This window comes from Myxine glutinosa, chromosome 13 (assembly GCF_964187855.1).
Source record: "Myxine glutinosa chromosome 13, kmMyxGlut1.1, whole genome shotgun sequence".
Lineage (NCBI taxonomy): Eukaryota > Metazoa > Chordata > Myxini > Myxiniformes > Myxinidae > Myxine > Myxine glutinosa.
The window spans coordinates 29,786,079-29,804,719 of NC_136273.1; the positions used below are offsets into that span (position 1 = coordinate 29,786,079).

The 18,641-nt window shown below is 43.5% G+C and overlaps 1 protein-coding gene across 1 annotated transcript in view; it reads left to right on the forward strand.

Moving 5' to 3' along the window:
• LOC144888625 (uncharacterized) overlaps positions 1-11,736 on the forward strand; it is a 76,743-nt gene extending 65,007 nt beyond the window's left edge. The window contains exons 17-22 of the mRNA XM_078767230.1: positions 2,286-2,418; positions 2,851-2,945; positions 3,246-3,375; positions 4,998-5,167; positions 5,808-5,934; positions 11,576-11,736. Of these exons, the coding sequence (XP_078623356.1) occupies positions 2,286-2,418; positions 2,851-2,945; positions 3,246-3,375; positions 4,998-5,167; positions 5,808-5,934; positions 11,576-11,629 (709 nt within the window). The 3' untranslated portion in view covers positions 11,630-11,736. The remainder of the gene's footprint in view (positions 1-2,285; positions 2,419-2,850; positions 2,946-3,245; positions 3,376-4,997; positions 5,168-5,807; positions 5,935-11,575) is intronic.
• Positions 11,737-18,641: the final 6,905 nt, after the last annotated feature.

Genomic DNA, 18,641 nt, shown 5'->3' on the forward strand with positions numbered 1-18,641 from the left:
AACTCTCAAACCTGTCTCCCTCCTCCAAATCCTGGTGGCATCTGGTCAAATCCGTTTCTGGTGTTTGTCCCCCCTCCATCCCCTCCCTTACCTCAATGGCTACACAGTTGACACCGCACATGACAAAGCCGAATGCCTCAACTCTGTGTTTGCCTCAAAATCTTGTCCCAAACCCATCTCTTTCTGTTCCCACCTTTCCCAGTCGAACCCAACTGCTCCTGGACTCTGTGTCCTTCTCTCCTGACAAGGTGGAGACGTTTCTGTCAAACCACGACTCTGATTCTGCAACTGGACCAGACGGCATCAGCCCACGGGTCCTAAAATCCTGCTCTGCCACTCTATCTCATGCTCTCTCTGTTCTTTAAGCCCTCTCTTTTGCTCAAGGTCATCTGCCGGCATCTTGGAAATCAGCAAACATTACTGCTTTACACATAAAATGTGCAAAAACAGATCCTTGCAACTACAGACCAATCAGCCTGCTTCCAATTATCAGCAAAGTCATGGAATCCATCATTGCTTCGGATATCAAATCCTTCCTCTTCTCCAATGGCTTGATCTCTGATCATCAATTTGGATTTAGACCAGGTCATTCTACTCTGACATGTTGCTTCTGCTGTCTCAACAATGGATGGAGGTCCTCAATGCCAAACAGGAAATCAGAGCTGTCTCCCTTGACATATCACGTGCCTTCGATACGGTCTGGCACCCAGCTCTGCTCACCAAACTCTCCTCCTATGGTATCCATGGAAATCTCCACTCATAGCTTGCGGACTTCCTCTCTGGTTGAAGGCAACGTGTGGCCCTGAATGGATTTCTCTCATCTCCCCTTCCTGTTCTGGCTGGAGTTCCCCAAGGTAGTGTTCTGGGCCCTGTGCTATTTCTGGTCTTCATCAATGATCTCTCCGACTCTCTGGAAAATCCTCTCTATCTCTTTGCTGATGACTACACTGTCTGCCGCTCCATTCTTCATCCCTCAGATCGGCAGTCTGCAGCCTCCTCACTCTCTGCAGACCTGGAAAAAAATCACAGACTGGTCAAACAAGTGGAACATATCTTTCAATCCTGACAAATCGCACACTCTTACAATGTCTCTCCGAAAGGACCGACTGGAAAACCCTCCCATCTACTTTCTCAACAATCCTCTCCAAGAAGTTCTGTCGCTCAAGCTTTTGGGTCTCACTATCTGCCATGATCTTTCTTGGGAAAACCACATTTCCAAGCTGGCCTCCAAAGCCAGTCGCCGACTGGGCATCCTCCATCGTGCGAAGTCCTTCCTTGGCACACCTGAGCTCCTCACCACATACAAGTCTTTCATCCGCAGCTCAATGGAATACTGTTCCCCCCTCTGGGCTGGTGCTCCTCCTCACACCTAGCTCGGCTTCACGCTGTTGAAACCAAAGCTTTCAGAATCATTGGAATCTCCTGCGATGAAGTTAACTCCGAGGGCCTTTCACTCACTCACCGCAGGCAGGTTGGTGGTCTTTCTGTCTTCTACCGACTCCTCTCCAGCCTTGCTCCCCCAGCTCTCTCTGTGCTCTGTCCCCCCAATATTCCTTCAGGTCACCCAAGATCTTCGTGCAACCCTCTTATGGTTAAACTGCCAAAATCTAGGCTCTCTGCTCACCTTCACTCTTTCATTCCCCTTTTCTCCCGCCTCTGGAACAAACTCCCCCACTCCCTTCAATCCCACTCCTCCCTCCAGGTCTTTAAAACAGCTGTCCACCACCATCTCTTATCTTCCCCCATCCAAAACCTTGATCTTTTCTACCCCCGCTAATTCACCCCAGATACTTTTTTTTTTTTTTTGGAAATTCCAACTTCTTTCCTGGAAGTCCTTGCAGTGTTCATGTGTTTTATACCTCTCCCACCTCCCCCAAAGCGCTCCCCCTCCCACATTTCTCCCATTGTCCCTGCTCTGAAATGTTGTGTTTGTGTCCTTCCCCCTCTCTCCCCATCTTGTCTGCCGCTCCCCTTATTTTTTTGCGTTTTGTGTGTCGGTTTGACTTTTTGTGTGATTAATGTTAGCTCTTTCATGATCCTCGATTTTGTATACAAAAAAAAAGAAAAACTGACCCTTATTCACCCATCCCACCTGGCTTCTGTTTACATCTTGCTTTGATGCAATTGACGAGCAATGAACATGTACTGTATTTTTTTCGAGAACGTTGCTGCTTGAAGTACGTGGGAGAAAGAAAGGGTGGCCCAGTTGAAATTTTTTGTCTCTCTCTCTCTCTCTCTCTCTCTCTCTCTCTCTCTGACACACAACCCCATTTTTCACTATCCAGGGTCCTATGGAAGTTGTCCCATATTCTACCAGGCCTGGGATTAACTGAAATTCTGGAACTTATGCACGAGCTGCATGTTGACCATGAAAAATGCTGCCACATTCCCAAATCCTTGGAATGCCTTTCGCATCAGGTACTTTCTCTGTTTTTTTATTAATTATTTCAGTGTGTACACATTATTGTGATACTCATGGCATGATGAAGGCTTGTTATAGATGATTTCCTTTTGAACATATAAAAGCAGTACTTACAAAAATAACCAATGCTTACTCATGGAATTTGATAAAACTTTCATCACATTCCTTGTCAAATATCAGCAGACCTACATGCATGTTTTTGTAAAGGAGTCTGATAAGTTGTACTCTCTCTCTCTCCTTTCTCTTTCTCTTTCTCTTTCTCTTTCTCTTTCTCTCTCTCTCTCTCTCTCTCTCTCTCTCTGTCTCTGTCTCTGTCTCTCTGTCTCTCTTCCATTATTTCAACCTTGCTTTTTTTTCAATAAATAATCCCTAAATAATCCATCTCATCATCTTTTCCTCCCTCATTTTGCTGACTCCTCGATCTCCAGAATGAAGAATTTAACACACACGTCTACACCATGTATGACAACATGGACAATGAGTGTAAGATGTTGCTGGAAAAGAAGGAGCACTACCATGACAAGTGTGTGGATTTATATTTACCTTCATTTGTCTTGCTTCGATTCAAAACTTGTTTGGGTATTATTATACTCATTTAGTTAGAATGTAATTTACAGCTGATGCTGAGGAAGATAACGAGAACATTTGCTCCATAAGCTGAATTTAAAAGTTGCAAAACAATAGTTTCAGTCGTAGTGAGAGGTGAAAACGCTCTAACAGGAGGCCTTGTAAAGACCAAAATGGGCCGTTTCTGGGTTGTACACAACAAATATGACCATGTGTTGAACTCTTTTATGACCTCCTTTCTCGCTTACCATTACAGATTTCTGATGGAGTGGGCGAGAGAAATTCCAAATGTGCCATTCTCTTTCCTCTCTCATAAAATCAATACTCTACTGCAGCATAGCAAGTATGGCTGCCCCAAGGATCATCTTCCATATTTTCACCACATGGTAAGTACCATATTCCAATCGACGCCTTTCATAATAACCCTGCGCTCACGAAGCGAAGAGTGGGGTTAAGCGATCTTCTGCATGCATACCTGTGGCATACGTACATACGCCTCTGCATTTTTAAAATTAATTTTCTCAGCAACTGTTGGTCCGATTGAGACGAAATTTTGCACCATAGGAACGCGTCCTCCTGTAGAATTTTTAGTGATAATTATGACATCATAGGTGATGGTAAAACAAGTAAAATTGAAACGTGGTGCATTATCAAGTACTCCCCATGGGGAGTTATCAAGTACTCCCCATGGGGAATAAGATATGTTGATGATGTCATCGGTATCTTCATTTTTACATCATAATTTGCCAAGTACAACGCTTGATCCGATCAGTATAAATTTATTTTCTCTGCAACTGTTGGTCTGATGGACACGAAATTTTCACTAAAGGAGCGCCTCCTCCTGTAGAATTTGTAGTGATAATTATGACGTCCTTGGTCACGTGGTACAGGCGCCATCTTGGAAAAACAGAAAAACGTTGCACATCTATATCTCCGAAACCGCTTCATGGGAAAAATTGAAACGTGGCTCATTGTAAAGAACTCCGCATGGGGAATAAGTGTTATTAACGATGACGTCATTGGTGCCTTAATTATGACGTCATAATTTGACAAGTACAACACTTAATCTGATCAGTTTGAAATTTATTGAGCGTGATCTAAGCAAAAATTATATTGGAGAATGTAAATTTTACGATGCCATTGGTCACGTGGTCTGGCAGCCATATTGGATCAAAGTCAAAAAACCTTAAAACAAACAGAAGAGTTGGCTCGCACCAAGTTGACTGCAAGGGGGAAGTATTCCATGAATACCATCTAGTTTGCTTTCACGATGTTGGCAGCGCTTCTTATAGACAACATTTTGTTTCCCATCCCAAGTTAACCTGAGGGAGCTTAAGGATCAACCACGAAGTGGGGATTGGCAACAACTGTGGACCAGAGCAGGCAGATTCCCCCCTCCTTGGAAGTTATTAGTGAGCCAGTTGGGCCAACAAAAATAGAGGAATCCACTGCCAATTTTCGTGGATGTCATATGGATGTCAAAGTTTTTAATAGTCTCCTTGTATATCTTTAAACCACGCAAAGCCATTCAGGAAGTACAATAATAATAATAATGAATTCCTATACAAGGGACTTCAATGCAGGAGTAGGCAATTAGGCCCATCAAGGCTGCACTATGATTGCCAACCTACAGTTGTTTGTTCATGCGCTATCCTTCTTGAATGCTGAGCATAAAACAAGGAAGCAGCACATTGTATTTTTAAAGTCTTTGGTCAGACTCAGCTGGAATTGAACCACAACACTCCCAGACTCAGAGCAGACACTAACCAGTATTCCACCAATTCTGGTTAATAATTGAATGGGGGTGTTAATGACAGGTGTTGTAAAATATGGCTGTCACATATTTAAATTTAAAAGGAAAGTGGAGTTTAAATATGTGAAATCATAAAATTAATTTTAACAAAAGATGGGGCTTATAAATTGCAAAATGAAATGCCGAAATGACATGATGGCCTTTATCACATGAAAGTGACATTCCAAATGAATGTGTCGTCTATGACATCCTCAGAAAGACCACATGAAGGATGTATTATGCACGCAAGGAGGTACTTGCTGTTTCAAGAGCGATGAAAGCCATGCTCACCACGAGGAAACCCATTTAGAAACGCACCACGCCAAACTGCTGGTCAACGATATCTGCCATGGTGCAGTGAAACATCCTGACGAGTTGCGATGCAGGTTGGTGCGCTTTGGCACAGTTGATATATAGTCCAGGTTATTTTATGAGTGCTTTGAGTCAGAATGATTTTTTAAATTAAATTTGGCCCCTCCGGCAATGTACAACTTAGGTATGCTACATTTGGACAATATTTGATTCCCCCTCCACTCATCTCATAAACCTGATAATACTCTGCCCCCCCCCCAACCCCCCTTCCTGTACCGTTTTACCTCCTCCAAAGATCGTTTCCTTCCTTATCATTTTCTCATCCCAAATACCTTTATCCTCCTCCATTTCCATCGTTTTCTCAAAAAATAATAATAATAAACAATCCCCCTATCTCCTCCTCCCTGCCCCCCTCCATGTATATTTAATATACCTGGGCAATTTAATATTTAGAATTTAGATGGACCTATGTTACACAAAATGACCCACATGAGTGTGCGCTGAATATTTACTTCCGAAGATCTGGATCTCTGCCTCGTATCAAGTGTCCTGGTTTTTGATTGGAGGAAAATACAACTTACCCAGTCCGCATCAGCATCCATATAATGGAAATTTTGTTGTTTTTATCTCCTAGCTATTTGCTCTGTTTTTCCATTTGATAATCATCTTCACTCAAACTCATCCCTTCCTTTCCCACAACACTGCCCTCCACAGGATGATTGTGCATGCTGCTCGCAAGTACCCAACACTGGACTTGGAACACACGATTATGTATTCCGAGGCCGTTGTAAAATTGGGCAAAGAATGCTGTGGAAAACCAGAATTTACCAGCTGCCTTGAGGTAAGGAAGATGATAATGATCAACATGCACTTGCTAAAAACGGCTCGTACCAGATAAATGGTGTAAATTCGTGTTCCGTCACACGTGCAGCGCGAGACTGCAATATGCTTGTTGTGTTTGTCCAGGGCATAAACTTTTTACCATTTAAACTTTTGTTGTAAAATATTAACATTGTTTAAGTGACTTCACGCTATTTCACCAGGTGCCATCTGCAAAAACAGCTTTGCATGATACACAACTCAATGTAGGAGATGAAATTACAGGAGGCAGACAACAATACTTGGACGAGAAACGAAACAAAAAAGACACGATTGATACAAGAAGTATTTCCTGAATAAGTATTTTCCCGATAGATATTTCGAAATTGATCAGAAATTCCTGAAGTCAAGCTTAAGGAAAACACGATAAACTCCGTAAAAGGGGAAAGCGAATTTTTCTTCTTCTTCTTCTTCTTCTTCACGATAATCTGTGACGTCACACCATGAAGCTGAGCACCACTTCTGTGTTTACAGGTTAGATTGCGGAACGATCGAACTTAAACGGCAAATAGTTTTCGAATTTCTACAAATATGCCGGGTCGATGCGTCCTTGGTACTTGTAGTAATACAAACCATGTTAAACCAATGGCCGAACAATCCGAGGGTTGCCAGAAATTGGACAAGGTTTGTCTGAAATACCCGCATATGGATCAGGCCAACAAAATATTCGATTTTATGTTCAGAACATTTTATAGAGCACTGTTATGAAACAACAGAAATGGCTAGATATTTTAGTTGTTTGGTTATCTGCCACGATTGAGAGAGGGTGCCATCCTCACGATTAAGTGGGAGAAACAATCGTCGCTTGAAACTAACACCATCTCTGTCGAGCTACCAGCATGTGGACGTCGACGCAGGCGATTTGAGTGGTGAATCGAACACCTGTGTTGGCCTTCCGGTGACAGGTCTCACCTCACTGGATGTGCTGGCTAACATCACCGCCACCTTGCCATACACATCTGAAGAGCTAAAAAACCCGAGCTAGCAACCCACGACCACCCCACACCTCCGCACCCTCCACCATCCAACACGAACATCCGGACAGACTTGATCTTCAAATTGATTTTCATTCTGAAAGAGAGGAGATGTAATGTAATGCTATTCCGTGTTTTGTGAAATAATATACATGTTCTTGCGACTCGGGTGAGATCGCGTGCGATCTTGCGACTCAAGCGAGATCACGTGAGATCTTGCGACTCAGGTGAGATTGTGTGAGATCTTGTGACGCAGGTGAGATTGTGTGAGATCTTACGACTCGGGTGAGATCGCGTGCGATCTTGCGACTCAAGCGAGATCGTGCGAGATCTTCCGACTCGGGTGAGATCGCGTGCGATCTTGTGACTCAAGCGAGATCGAGTGAGATCTTGCGACTCGTGCGAGATCGCGTGAGATCTTGCGACTCATGCGAGATCATGTGAGATCTTGCAACTCGAGTGAGATCTTGCGACTCAAGCGAGATCGAGTGAGATCTTGCGACTCGAGTGAGATTGCGTGAGATCTTGCGACTCATGCGAGATCGTGTGAGATCTTGCAACTCGAGTGAGATCTTGCGACTCGAGTGAGATCGAGTGAGATCTTGTGAATCGAGTGAGATCTTGCGACTCGGGCGAGATCGTGTGAGATCTTACGACTCAAGCGAGATCGTGTGAAATCCTACGACTCAAGTGAGATCTTGCGACTCGTGCGGGATCGTGTGAAATCTTACGACTCGAGTGAGATCATGTGAGATCTTGCGACTCAGGTGAGATTGTGTGAGATCTTGCGACTAAGGTGAGATTGTGTGAGATCTTACGGCTTGGGTGAGATCACGTGCGATCTTGCGACTCAAGCGAGATCGTGTGAGATCTTCCGACTCGGGTGAGATCGCGTGCGATCTTGCGACTCAAGCGAGATCGAGTGAGATCTTGCGACTCGTGTGAGATCACGTGAGATCTTGCGACTCATGCGAGATCGTGTGAGATCTTGCGACTTGAGTGAGATCTTGCGACTCAAGCGAGATCGAGTGAGATCTTGCGACTCAAGCGAGATCGAGTGAGATCTTGCGACGAGTGAGATCGCGTGAGATCTTGCGACTCGAGTGAGATCTTGCGACTCGGGCGAGATCGTGTGAGATCTTGCGACTTGGGTGAGATCGTGTGAGATCTTACGACTCAAGCGAGATCGTGTGAAATCTTACGACTCGAGTGAGATCATGTGAGATCTTACGACTCAAGCGAGATCGTGTGAAATCTTACGACTCGAGTGCGATCTTGCGACTCGTGCGAGATCGTGTGAAATCTTACGACTCGAGTGAGATCGTGTGAAATCTTACGACTCGAGTGAGATCGTGTGAGATCTTACGACTCGAGTGAGATCTTGTGACTCGTGCGAGATCGTGTGAAATCTTACGACTCAAGCGAGATCGTGTGAGATCTTGCGACTCAAGCGAGATCGTGTGAGATCTTGCGACTCACGCGAGATCGTGTGAGATCTTACGACTCGTGCGAGATCGTGAGATCTTACGACTCAAGCGAGATCTTACGACTCAAGCGAGATCGTGTGAAATCTTATGACTCGAGTGAGATCTTGCGACTTGTGCGAGATCGTGTGAAATCTTACGACTCGAGTGAGATCGTGTGAGATCTTGCGACTCAAGCGAGATCGTGTGAGGTCTTACGACTCGTGCGAGATTGTGTGAGATCTTATGACTCATGCGAGATCGCACGAGATCTTGTGACTCGAGTGAGAGCATGCCACAGTGTAGGTCTGACGAATACGGCAGTTGTCTTACACCACCCCAAACCCCTCTCATCCCCCATCACCTCCACAATACCTATCACCATCCCACACCCTCCTCCCACAATACCCCATCAACTGCGACCCTAGCTAATAATACCCATCACCGTCCCACACCCTCCTCCCACAATACCTTACCAACTGCTACCCTAGCTAATAATACCCACCACCATCCCACACCCTCCTCCCACAATACCCCATCAACTGCTACCCTAGCTAACAATACCCACCACCATCCCACACCCTCCTCCCACAATACCTTACCAACTGCTACCCTAGCTAATAATACCCACCACCATCCCACACCCTCCTCCCACAATACCCCATCAACTGCTACCCTAGCTAACAATACCCACCACCATCCCACACCCTCCTCCCACAATACCTTACCAACTGCTACCCTAGCTAATAATACCCACCACCATCCCACACCCCTCCACGATCCCCCATGTGCCTGGGCGATGTAAGTGTTGAGTCCGTTATGCATCATGTTTGTGCCGTATTTCTTCTGGAGTTCAATATAATTGATTTTATCTATCCATTAATACAAAATCCTTGATAAACCGGCAATTGAATGGAAAAACAAACCTACCAATCTGTTGTGAACATGCGACCTGCGTTTTCATCTGCACTACCAACACCACCATCTTCACGAACGCCATCTTCATCTCAATCGCTCACACAAGGTTCGAAATGAGTCGGATCTACAATACCAAAAGCGTTTCCATCACTAATTTTGTCTTCAATAGTTTCTTCAAAATCCCATTGATCAGTTTCTACATACTAAGAACCTTCAGGTTTGCTAATGACGGTGGAATCGGTATCGGAATGCGAGCTCGACATGCAGTCTCTATGTAAACCACCATTTGGATCAAGGTGAGAGTATGGTGTGACGTCATTGGCTAAATAGAAAATCGACACTCAAGGGGTTTTTTCGACACTTTCGGATTGTCAAAAAAAATACCCTTCAAATTAGACCGTGATTAATGATTTTCAATCGTTTTCAGAATTTTTACCCTCGCCAGAGGAGAGGGTATTGCATTTGAGTCCGTTTGTTTGTCTGTCTGTTTGTCCGCACAGAATAAATATGATTTTCTCTGCAACCGTTAGTCCGATTGACAGGAAATTTTCACCGTAGGTGCAACCCCACCTGTATTTTTTTTAATGATAATTATGACGTCATAGGTCACGTGATTCGGCCGCCATCTTGGAAAAACCGACAAACTTTGCACCTTTATATCTCCAAAAGCGCTGAATATAAAAAATTGAGACATGGCTCATTGTAAATAACTCTCCATGGGGAATAAAATATGTTAATGATAATGTCATAGGTGCCTCCATTATGACGTCATAATTCGACAAGTACAAAACTTCATCCGATCAGGATGAAATTCCTTGAGCATTATCTAGGAATAAATTCGTTTAAAATAAATAAATGATGTCACCGGTCACGTGGTTCGGCCGCCATATTTCTTTTAACACAAAAGCCTTAAAAACCACTGAAAATACATCCTGGCGAGGGTTTGCAATCTCTGATTCCTCTTTTTCTTGTTTTTTTTGTGTTTGGGTTTCCTTTTAAGCCAACCACTAAATACCCATAATATTTCAATATTATCCGTAATTATTATGGGAACCATGTCAATTGGCTGGGAGTTTGCTCTCCAATCAACTGCTGTGCTATAGCATTGCTGCGAAATCTGTGTCTGTGATCCAATCAGTGAACCTCTTGAACAGATCTTTGCAAGTTGTTCGTTCTCCCCCCAGGAACTGGTAATGACTAACTTTCCCTCGCTCCTGGTCCTCCTTTGCCCCCATCTGACTCCTATGCCCATGCTCTCGTGAAATCAAAACCTCTCTGGCTGTAGTTCAGCACTGCAGATTCTCGCAGATTAAATAGACTACCTAGCAGACCGTAATCTGTCCTTTCTCGAAAAGGCTGTTTTAAGTATCCTCTTGCATTTGAGCTCTTTCGTCTGGGTTTGGTCCACGGCCCGACGATGAAATATCAGATTGGTTTTGCACAGATAGGGTGATGGATCAATGAGTTACATCATGCTCTTGGTTGGACGATAACATGGCTGTCTCATTTGCTTGCATTAGTTGGTGGATGTTAAAGATCCCATGATGTCTTTTGATGAAGAGTATGGCAGTTATCGCTGGCACCATGAAGAGATTGCAAATTTCTTTCCTAACCTATAGGGGGTACTGCAGTTTGCAACCGCAGCCCTTCGGCTCAGGGAATGGTGTACAACTGCAGGTCAAACTCGTAACCGACTCCCTGTCCAACGTGGATACAAATTAAGGCAATTCAAGATATTTTGCATCCACAATATAAAGTTGTTGCATTTCTAAGGGAACTCCAAGGGAGTGAATGAATTAAAACTTGGTGTTTTGGTAAATTTAAACACCTCTTTTGAAGATCATTTCAGGGGTGCTCATCACAAAAACAAAAAAAATAAGCCTTACCAAGATGGTGGCACGCCATCTTGATCAGCCCTCTGTCACCTCACTGGGGCCTTAAGCTGCCATTTTGGTTTGGCCTGATCAACAATGCCTTGACTTGGAACAGGCCGCAACGGTTTCTTAACGATAAAGCACTCAAAATTCTTTTTTTCAATTTTCTCAATCACATCATCGGATGCCTGATCTTCATACCTACGAATCGCTGCCTACATCGCTTTTGTAAGTGCTACCGTTTTCGAAGTATGAGCTTGGAGCGATGTTATGCATTATATGATGCGATTTTGCATAGGTAGGTTTTTTTTGATGCATTATATAATCCACGATGTCCAAAACTATATTATAATTGCCATTCTTTCCTCCTCTAGGCCCATCTTGACACTACTGATGTGATGAAAAATGTGCTGAGCGATCTATCTTGAACTACACCAACGACGTCCGGTGCCATATGTTTTCCGCCCAAAAGCCCCTGTTGAAGTAAAATTTTGCATCATGAATAAGGAAAACTGAAATAAACGTTGGAAATCAACTTCGGTGACATTTCTTTCCTCTCACCATTCATCTTCACAACTTTGTTTTTGTCCGACATGCATTGGTACCCAATATACCCCCAGCAAGCTAACAGAATGAAATGCAGGTTATCTTCACCTTCAATTTTCAATCATGTTGAACAGCATCGAATAAAATGAATGAAGTTTCAATCAGAATGTAAATTATCCAACTTATTATCCAAGGTAACGCAAACTAGTTTTTTAAACTGACAGATAATATGAATACGCATTGCGTAGAGTGAGAGCTTCATCGACAAATAGTTAGTCGATCAGTACGCAGCCCTCGCAAACATCTGTAGGCCTAGGCCTAGCTAGGCTAGGTTGTTTGATCTTGGGCTTAGAATTAAAATTCAAATTAATTTTATTGAATGGATAGATTGGGATAGAATGCAGGACTTACCTACTGTAGGCTATATAGTCTAGACTTCTAGTCGACTGGACCAGGTACGTAGGTCCGACTGGCAGGTAAGTACTGAAATCGGTGTACCTGGCTTAAATGAAGTCGGTGTAGCTGGCGGAAAACTGAAGCCGGTGTAGCTGGCATAAATGATGAGCGGTTTCAAATTCAAAATCCGTTCTGCACAGTACTGTATTGTCATTTATTGATTTTAATCACCAGGTGAAAATAATTTTAATCAACAGGTGAAAATAATTTATCGGTCGCGCCAGACCAAAGCAAGATCATGTGAGCAAGATGGCGGATCATGGAAGGGACAAGATGGCGGATCATGGAAGGGACATTTCAAATGACAACATGAAATTTTGTTCCCAAGGGAATGGGGAAAAATTAGAAATTATTTTTTTGTGAAATTTGAAATGAAAATGAAATTTTGAATGGATTTACATATACATGCAATTGGCATCGAGGTTCGCTTACGAAGCTCTCTGTAATTGTTGTGTTCCTGGATGCAAATTGGAATCACGAAAATACGAGAAGCATCCATGGATAAGACTGAGAGGTATTGAGTTCCTATCGTTTCCTGTTAAACCAAGTGAGCGGCTGCAGTGGATATATACAGACTTGGCATTTAATATGGAATATTTTTTTTGTGGGGGTGAACTTACTTTTCAAGGTGACTTAGAACCGAAAGTTCATTGGAATTATGTTGAAATTATTCTAGATTTTGTTAATGTGACCTTTAAAAGAAACAAAAACCACATTTGACATTTCGAAGCAAATAAATTGATCCTTGAAAGTGATGTAAACTGATATCGAACTCAATTCACAGACGGTACTGTGTTAAACTTCTGTGCGTTTTCCAGAAGTATCTCTTTATTTTACACATTAGCCAAAATTTTTTTTAAACAAAAACAAAAGTAAATTACGACTGGGACTGCGGACAGTAAAATTACAGTTCAGTTCTTCGTGTAACCCCCACGAGCATTCAGCAGAGCACGTACACGTTGAGGCATGCTGTTCACGAGATTTGCCAAGGTTTGGACAGGAATCGCTTGCCATGCAGTTACAATAGCCTGCTGCAATTCACGCACAGAGGCAGGCTGCTGGTCCAAGTTGTCGATTTGACGCGTCAATTCTGCCCACAAGTTCTCTATCGGATTCATATCCGGGGACATGGCAGGCCACTCCATATGCTCTACACCACGGTCAGCAAGAAAGTGTTGGATCATGCGAGCATGATGAGGCCGTGCATTGTCATCTTGGAAGACAAAGTTTGCTCGAAAGGCTGCACGAACAAATGGAAGCAATGTTTCTTCCAGAATGGCCCTGTGCTTGAACTGGTTCAGGTTTCCATTCAGAACAACCAGGTCAGTTTTGCCCCCTGCATGAAAAGCAGCCCAAACGGTCACCCCACCACCTCCAGCTTGGACTCTTGGCACTATACAATCTTCGTTGTGGGCTTCATGCACTTGTCTGCACACTCGGACGCGACCATATTGACGATAGACCAGAAATCTAGACTTGTCACTGAAGATCAAGTGATTCCAGTGTCCTGGCTGCCATTGACGGTGCTCTCTGGCCCACTGCAATCGGCGCTGGCGGTGTTGTCTGGTCAGACGTGGCTTTCTCAGGGGACGCCTGGCACGATAGCCTGCTTGAACCAGTCGTTGGTTGACTAGCCTTCTGGATACAGGCACATTTGTCAGTTGCTGCCACTCAGCCCTAAGCCGATTAGCTGACTTGGTACGGCCATTGCGGACTAACCGGTGCAGCTGGCGATCATCCCTCCTTGTGGTTCTGCGGGGATGTCCTGACCTCGGTATTGGAGTAGGGACACCCCTCTGAGCATTTCGTTTCAGGATCTTTGACACCTGACCTTGAGTGATGCCATACTGCCGAGCAATAGCACGCTGTTTCATGCCGGAATTTCGTAAATCCACCACTAAATGACAAACAGCATTGAGGAGTTGACGGACCATCTCCAGGGGAAGCGGCAATAACTTTTGTAGACGTGCAGCAGTTGTTTTCCACTAATACAGAACGCAACAACCCTTATATACCCAATTCTGAAGCCAATCGTCAAATGTACCTGTCCGTACATTTTGTCACGCCACCTGTGATATAATCCTGTTATTAACTTCTTGCTGCGACCGACAATCAGTGACAAGGTTCTTTTAACAAAGAAATCACCGAAGCATAAAAGAAACTCACCAGATTGATATACAGAGTTCAGAAAGTAAACCCGTCAAGAAAAAAAAAATATTCCATATTAAATGCCAAGTCTGTATATCTAAGTGGATATAAGTATATATATATATATAATAATAATAATAATAATACATTTATTATATATAGCGCTTTTCAAGAAGCCCAAAGACGCTTTGACAGAGTACAAAAAACAAGTGCAAAAAGACAAAAATCAACAGGTAAATAATCAAAGCAAGAGGAAGGAGAAGGAGAAGAGATAGTCAGGGGTTAAATGCTGTGGGTTAAATGTTGAATGCAGTGTTGAACAGGTGGGTCTTGAGTGATGTTTTGAATGTGGTGAGTGAGGAGGAGTCTCTGATGGTGTGAGGTAGTGAGTTCCAGAGGGTGGGAGCAGCGATGGAGAAGGCCCTGTCCCCCCAGGATCTGAATTTGGTCCGCATGGGGGGGGGGGGGGGGGTGTCAGGAGGTTGGTACCAGCAGAGCGGAGGTTGCGGGTGGGAGTGTGTCTGGAGAGGAGGTCAGTCAGGTAGGATGGGGCCAGGTTATGGAGGGCTTTGTAGGTCAAGAGGAGGATTTTGTACTGGATTCTCTGGGGGATGGTGAGCCAGTGAAGTTTGTAAAGGACGGGGGTGATGTGGTCACGGGTCCGGGAATGGGTGAGTAGACGGGCAGCGGAGTTCTGAATGTATTGGAGTTTAAATGTGTATATATATATATAAGCTAGAGCAATGCAACTGTGTCGCCAATATGCCTCTGCATAGTCCCACAATGGGTAGATACCCTCGTTCACTGTCCTATAAATAAACAAGTTTGATTTAAATCCCTTCAGCTATTTTCAAGTATCACATTTTCACCAACCATGACAGGTTTCACATCGATCGGTGAAGTGGTTTCAGAGAAGGGATTTTTTTAAATATTGGCTTTCAAGCTGATATGGCTGCTACGCCATGTGACATATGCCCTTAACAAATGTATGCATCTGCCTATGTATGTGTCGGGGATCACATTTGTGAAGTTTCGTGTTGCTCGGATAAGGTTCGTTTTTCTATTCAAGATGGCTACCAAACCACATGACCTATGACATCATCATTTTCAAACGATATGCAACAATGGCGTTAGATATTTGTAAAATTTAGCATCAATAGGGTAAGTGGTTTAAGAGATATAATTATTTCATATTTTCCTTCAATCCAATATGGCTTCCACACCATGTGACCAATGATATTTTCGTGATCAACTTTTAATCACCATGCCTAGTCAATGACACAAGTAAAGTTTCGAGTCAATCAATTTGGTGGTTTGGGAGAAGGTGTTTTTTTTAATGTTTTCGGTTAAATCTAATATGGCTACCAACCCAATCGACCTGTGATGTCATAATTTAATATTTCAATACAAATGGGTCATAGATCATGTGTATGCAATTTCAGATTTTTAGGATAAGGAATTCGATTCAAACATTTTTGGCTGGTACACCACTTCACCTTTGTGGCATCATTATCATGCGTTTGTTCCCCAATGGGAGTACTTGACAATGTGCCAAGTTTCAAATTTTTCCATTCAGTGGTTTCCGAGAAATATTTTTTTAAATTACTTGCGTTTATTCCACGATGGCTGCCATACCACGTGACGTATGATGTCACAATTATCATTGAAACATTCTGCATAGGTGTCACTCCTACCCTGAAAGTTTCGTCTCAATCAGCCATGTGGTTGCTGAGAAAAATGAGGTTTAGCCCGTACGGACGGACGGACAACCTGAAAACATAATGCCTCCGGCGACCTTCGGGGGCGGAAGCATAAAAACACACACAGACGCTTATTTCAGGAGTATATGAAAAAACCAAGTATAATTTCTCTTGTGGTCCCGGAACCCAACAAACAATATATTATAACAAACATCACAGCTCTCGTAGCTCCAACCCTTCCCCCCTCACCCCTCCCGTCCCCAACATAATGAATAGTAAATATCATAATTGTAAACATACCTTGTACATGCCCCCAGATATGGCCTTCCCATCGATGTTCAGAAGCACCAAAAACAGATACGGCATCTCACTCAAGGAAGTCTGCTACATCTAGCCGGCACAAGCTTGGTATATTTTCACGTCGTAAAGTCGTCCTTTGCTGAAGAATTGGTTACCATTATTTGGTAATGATGCACAGCATTTTCTTTCCAATTGGAGACATCCATTAAATAAACCACAAAGCCTACCATGCTCACAGGAGGCACTCCCACAAGGTTCAAACTCCTTTCATTGGTCGCGATCCGTTGAGGGGTTGTGCAGCACCTTGCACTGGCCCACATGGTCGGGAGTTTGCAGTACGGGCAGCCGCCCGTTCTGCGAACTGACAAAGTTCTCCAAGTCTTTCGTTGAACAGAGGCACAGCCCTATCTCTCAAGTACTTTGCCAAGTATTTTCAGCTTATTTTAGAAGCTTTGTTAGTCATTTTAGGTAACAATCCTTATCTCTCACACACAATATACTTCATGGTGCCCTGAACACAACCATTTATTTGGGTTTCTGCACATGCGCACTGAGGATTCTGGGGTGGATTGCATCATTTTGAAAATCGTGTATGACAGCACTTTCACTCGTGATTGGACATGGACATGTACAGAACATATACAGTACACACAATAAACACTGAAGGGGGGAAGGGGGGAGGGGGGGGGGGGGGGGAGGATGTCTATATAACAATTTTTTTAGCAATGTAATTTTTTTTTTAATGGGTGCATTCAAATTTTTCTCTGAGTATGACTCTCTTCAATATGTGAAGGGGAATGGGGGAAGGAGGAACTCAAAATTAATAGTGAGTTATTTTACAAGGAACTTCAATGCAGAAGGCCTCATCCTTGGTATGAACAGTTGACCTCCCAGTTTCAGAGCCATGCTCCAACATGTAACCATTATGGCACTGAGTGTGATTTAAAGTTTCGGATTTTTCTCAATTAGTTAAAAGCAAGCATAATTAAGCAGCGAGAAAGACTCACACTGCTCAGCAGCTCCAGTAGTGGCAGTAGATAAGGGAATATAAGGAATGCAGCCTTGGTGGACGGCCAAAATGGTGCTCTCACCGACTGCACATGATCATCACTTCGACCATGCTCTCCAGCACCAAGCAGCAGCACCAGTCTCCAGATTCTTACACATGATTTGAACCCTGGGATGGCAACGGGCAGGAGAAAATGAACAAATCAGACCATACTCTGCCTTTTGATATTCTCTGAGAGAATGGGGATTTACTTCTTGAAAAGGGGCCAGAAGTTTTTGGATTTCTTTTTGAAGCCCTCACTCGTGACATCCCCATTGCCTCAAATGTGTCTACACTGCTTATAGTTTTATTCATAAAATCCAGGCCAGTTGAAGATCTACATGTCCTCACCAAAAAATCAAAGGACTTTGACAATGGCAAGCTATGGTCTGAATGGCATTTTCAACAAACCACGATATGTCATTTTTACATTGTTTCACACGACATTCTGTATAATATACTTACACAGTGTAATTTTGTTACACGTCACAACAGTACACGTTCACGTGTGAGCTAAATCGCTCTTCTTGTCACGAGCTTGGGAGTCGTGACCACTCACAGGCTGCAATCGGATGGCCACACACACAAAAAACGACGGTAGCCACACTCCCAGGTCACGAGCTGGTTGCGGCCCAGATTCCAGTGGTTGGAGTAAATCGGCCAAATACTCGGGAAACAGGAATCTGTAATCATAAGAGAATGTGTGTCAGTCAATGTTTATGCCTCCCCATAACTTCAAAACCATGAAACATAGTAGCCCGAAACTTTGCATGCATACTAAGGGAACTCCAAAGGAGTGTATGAATGAAAACTGGGTGTTTGGGTAAATTGAAACACCCCTTTTGAAGATAATTTAGGGGGTGTTCATCACAAAACAAGACCAAAAGTCTAACAGCGGCGCAGCCGGGCTTGTAAAATATTATAAACCACAAACACATATGATTGGCTTTTCAAACAGTCGCTAATGTTGCTTATAACATTAAACAAAGAAATTTGGAGGAATCTCGACATCCATGAGGTGAGTTTTACTTACAGAACTGAGCGAAGATCTACTGTAATCTATATACCCAACAATGGTTGGGAGTTTGCTCATTTACCAAGCAGCCAGCTAGCGCTTGCCAAGCCAGCTGTCCCTTAACGGTTTTGAATGGAGTGCTTGCTCGAATGCTTAAACCACTTAGCGATCTCTCCACAAGAAACTCGGTAAATGAACACGCACCCAATGTTCTTGAGAACCGACCA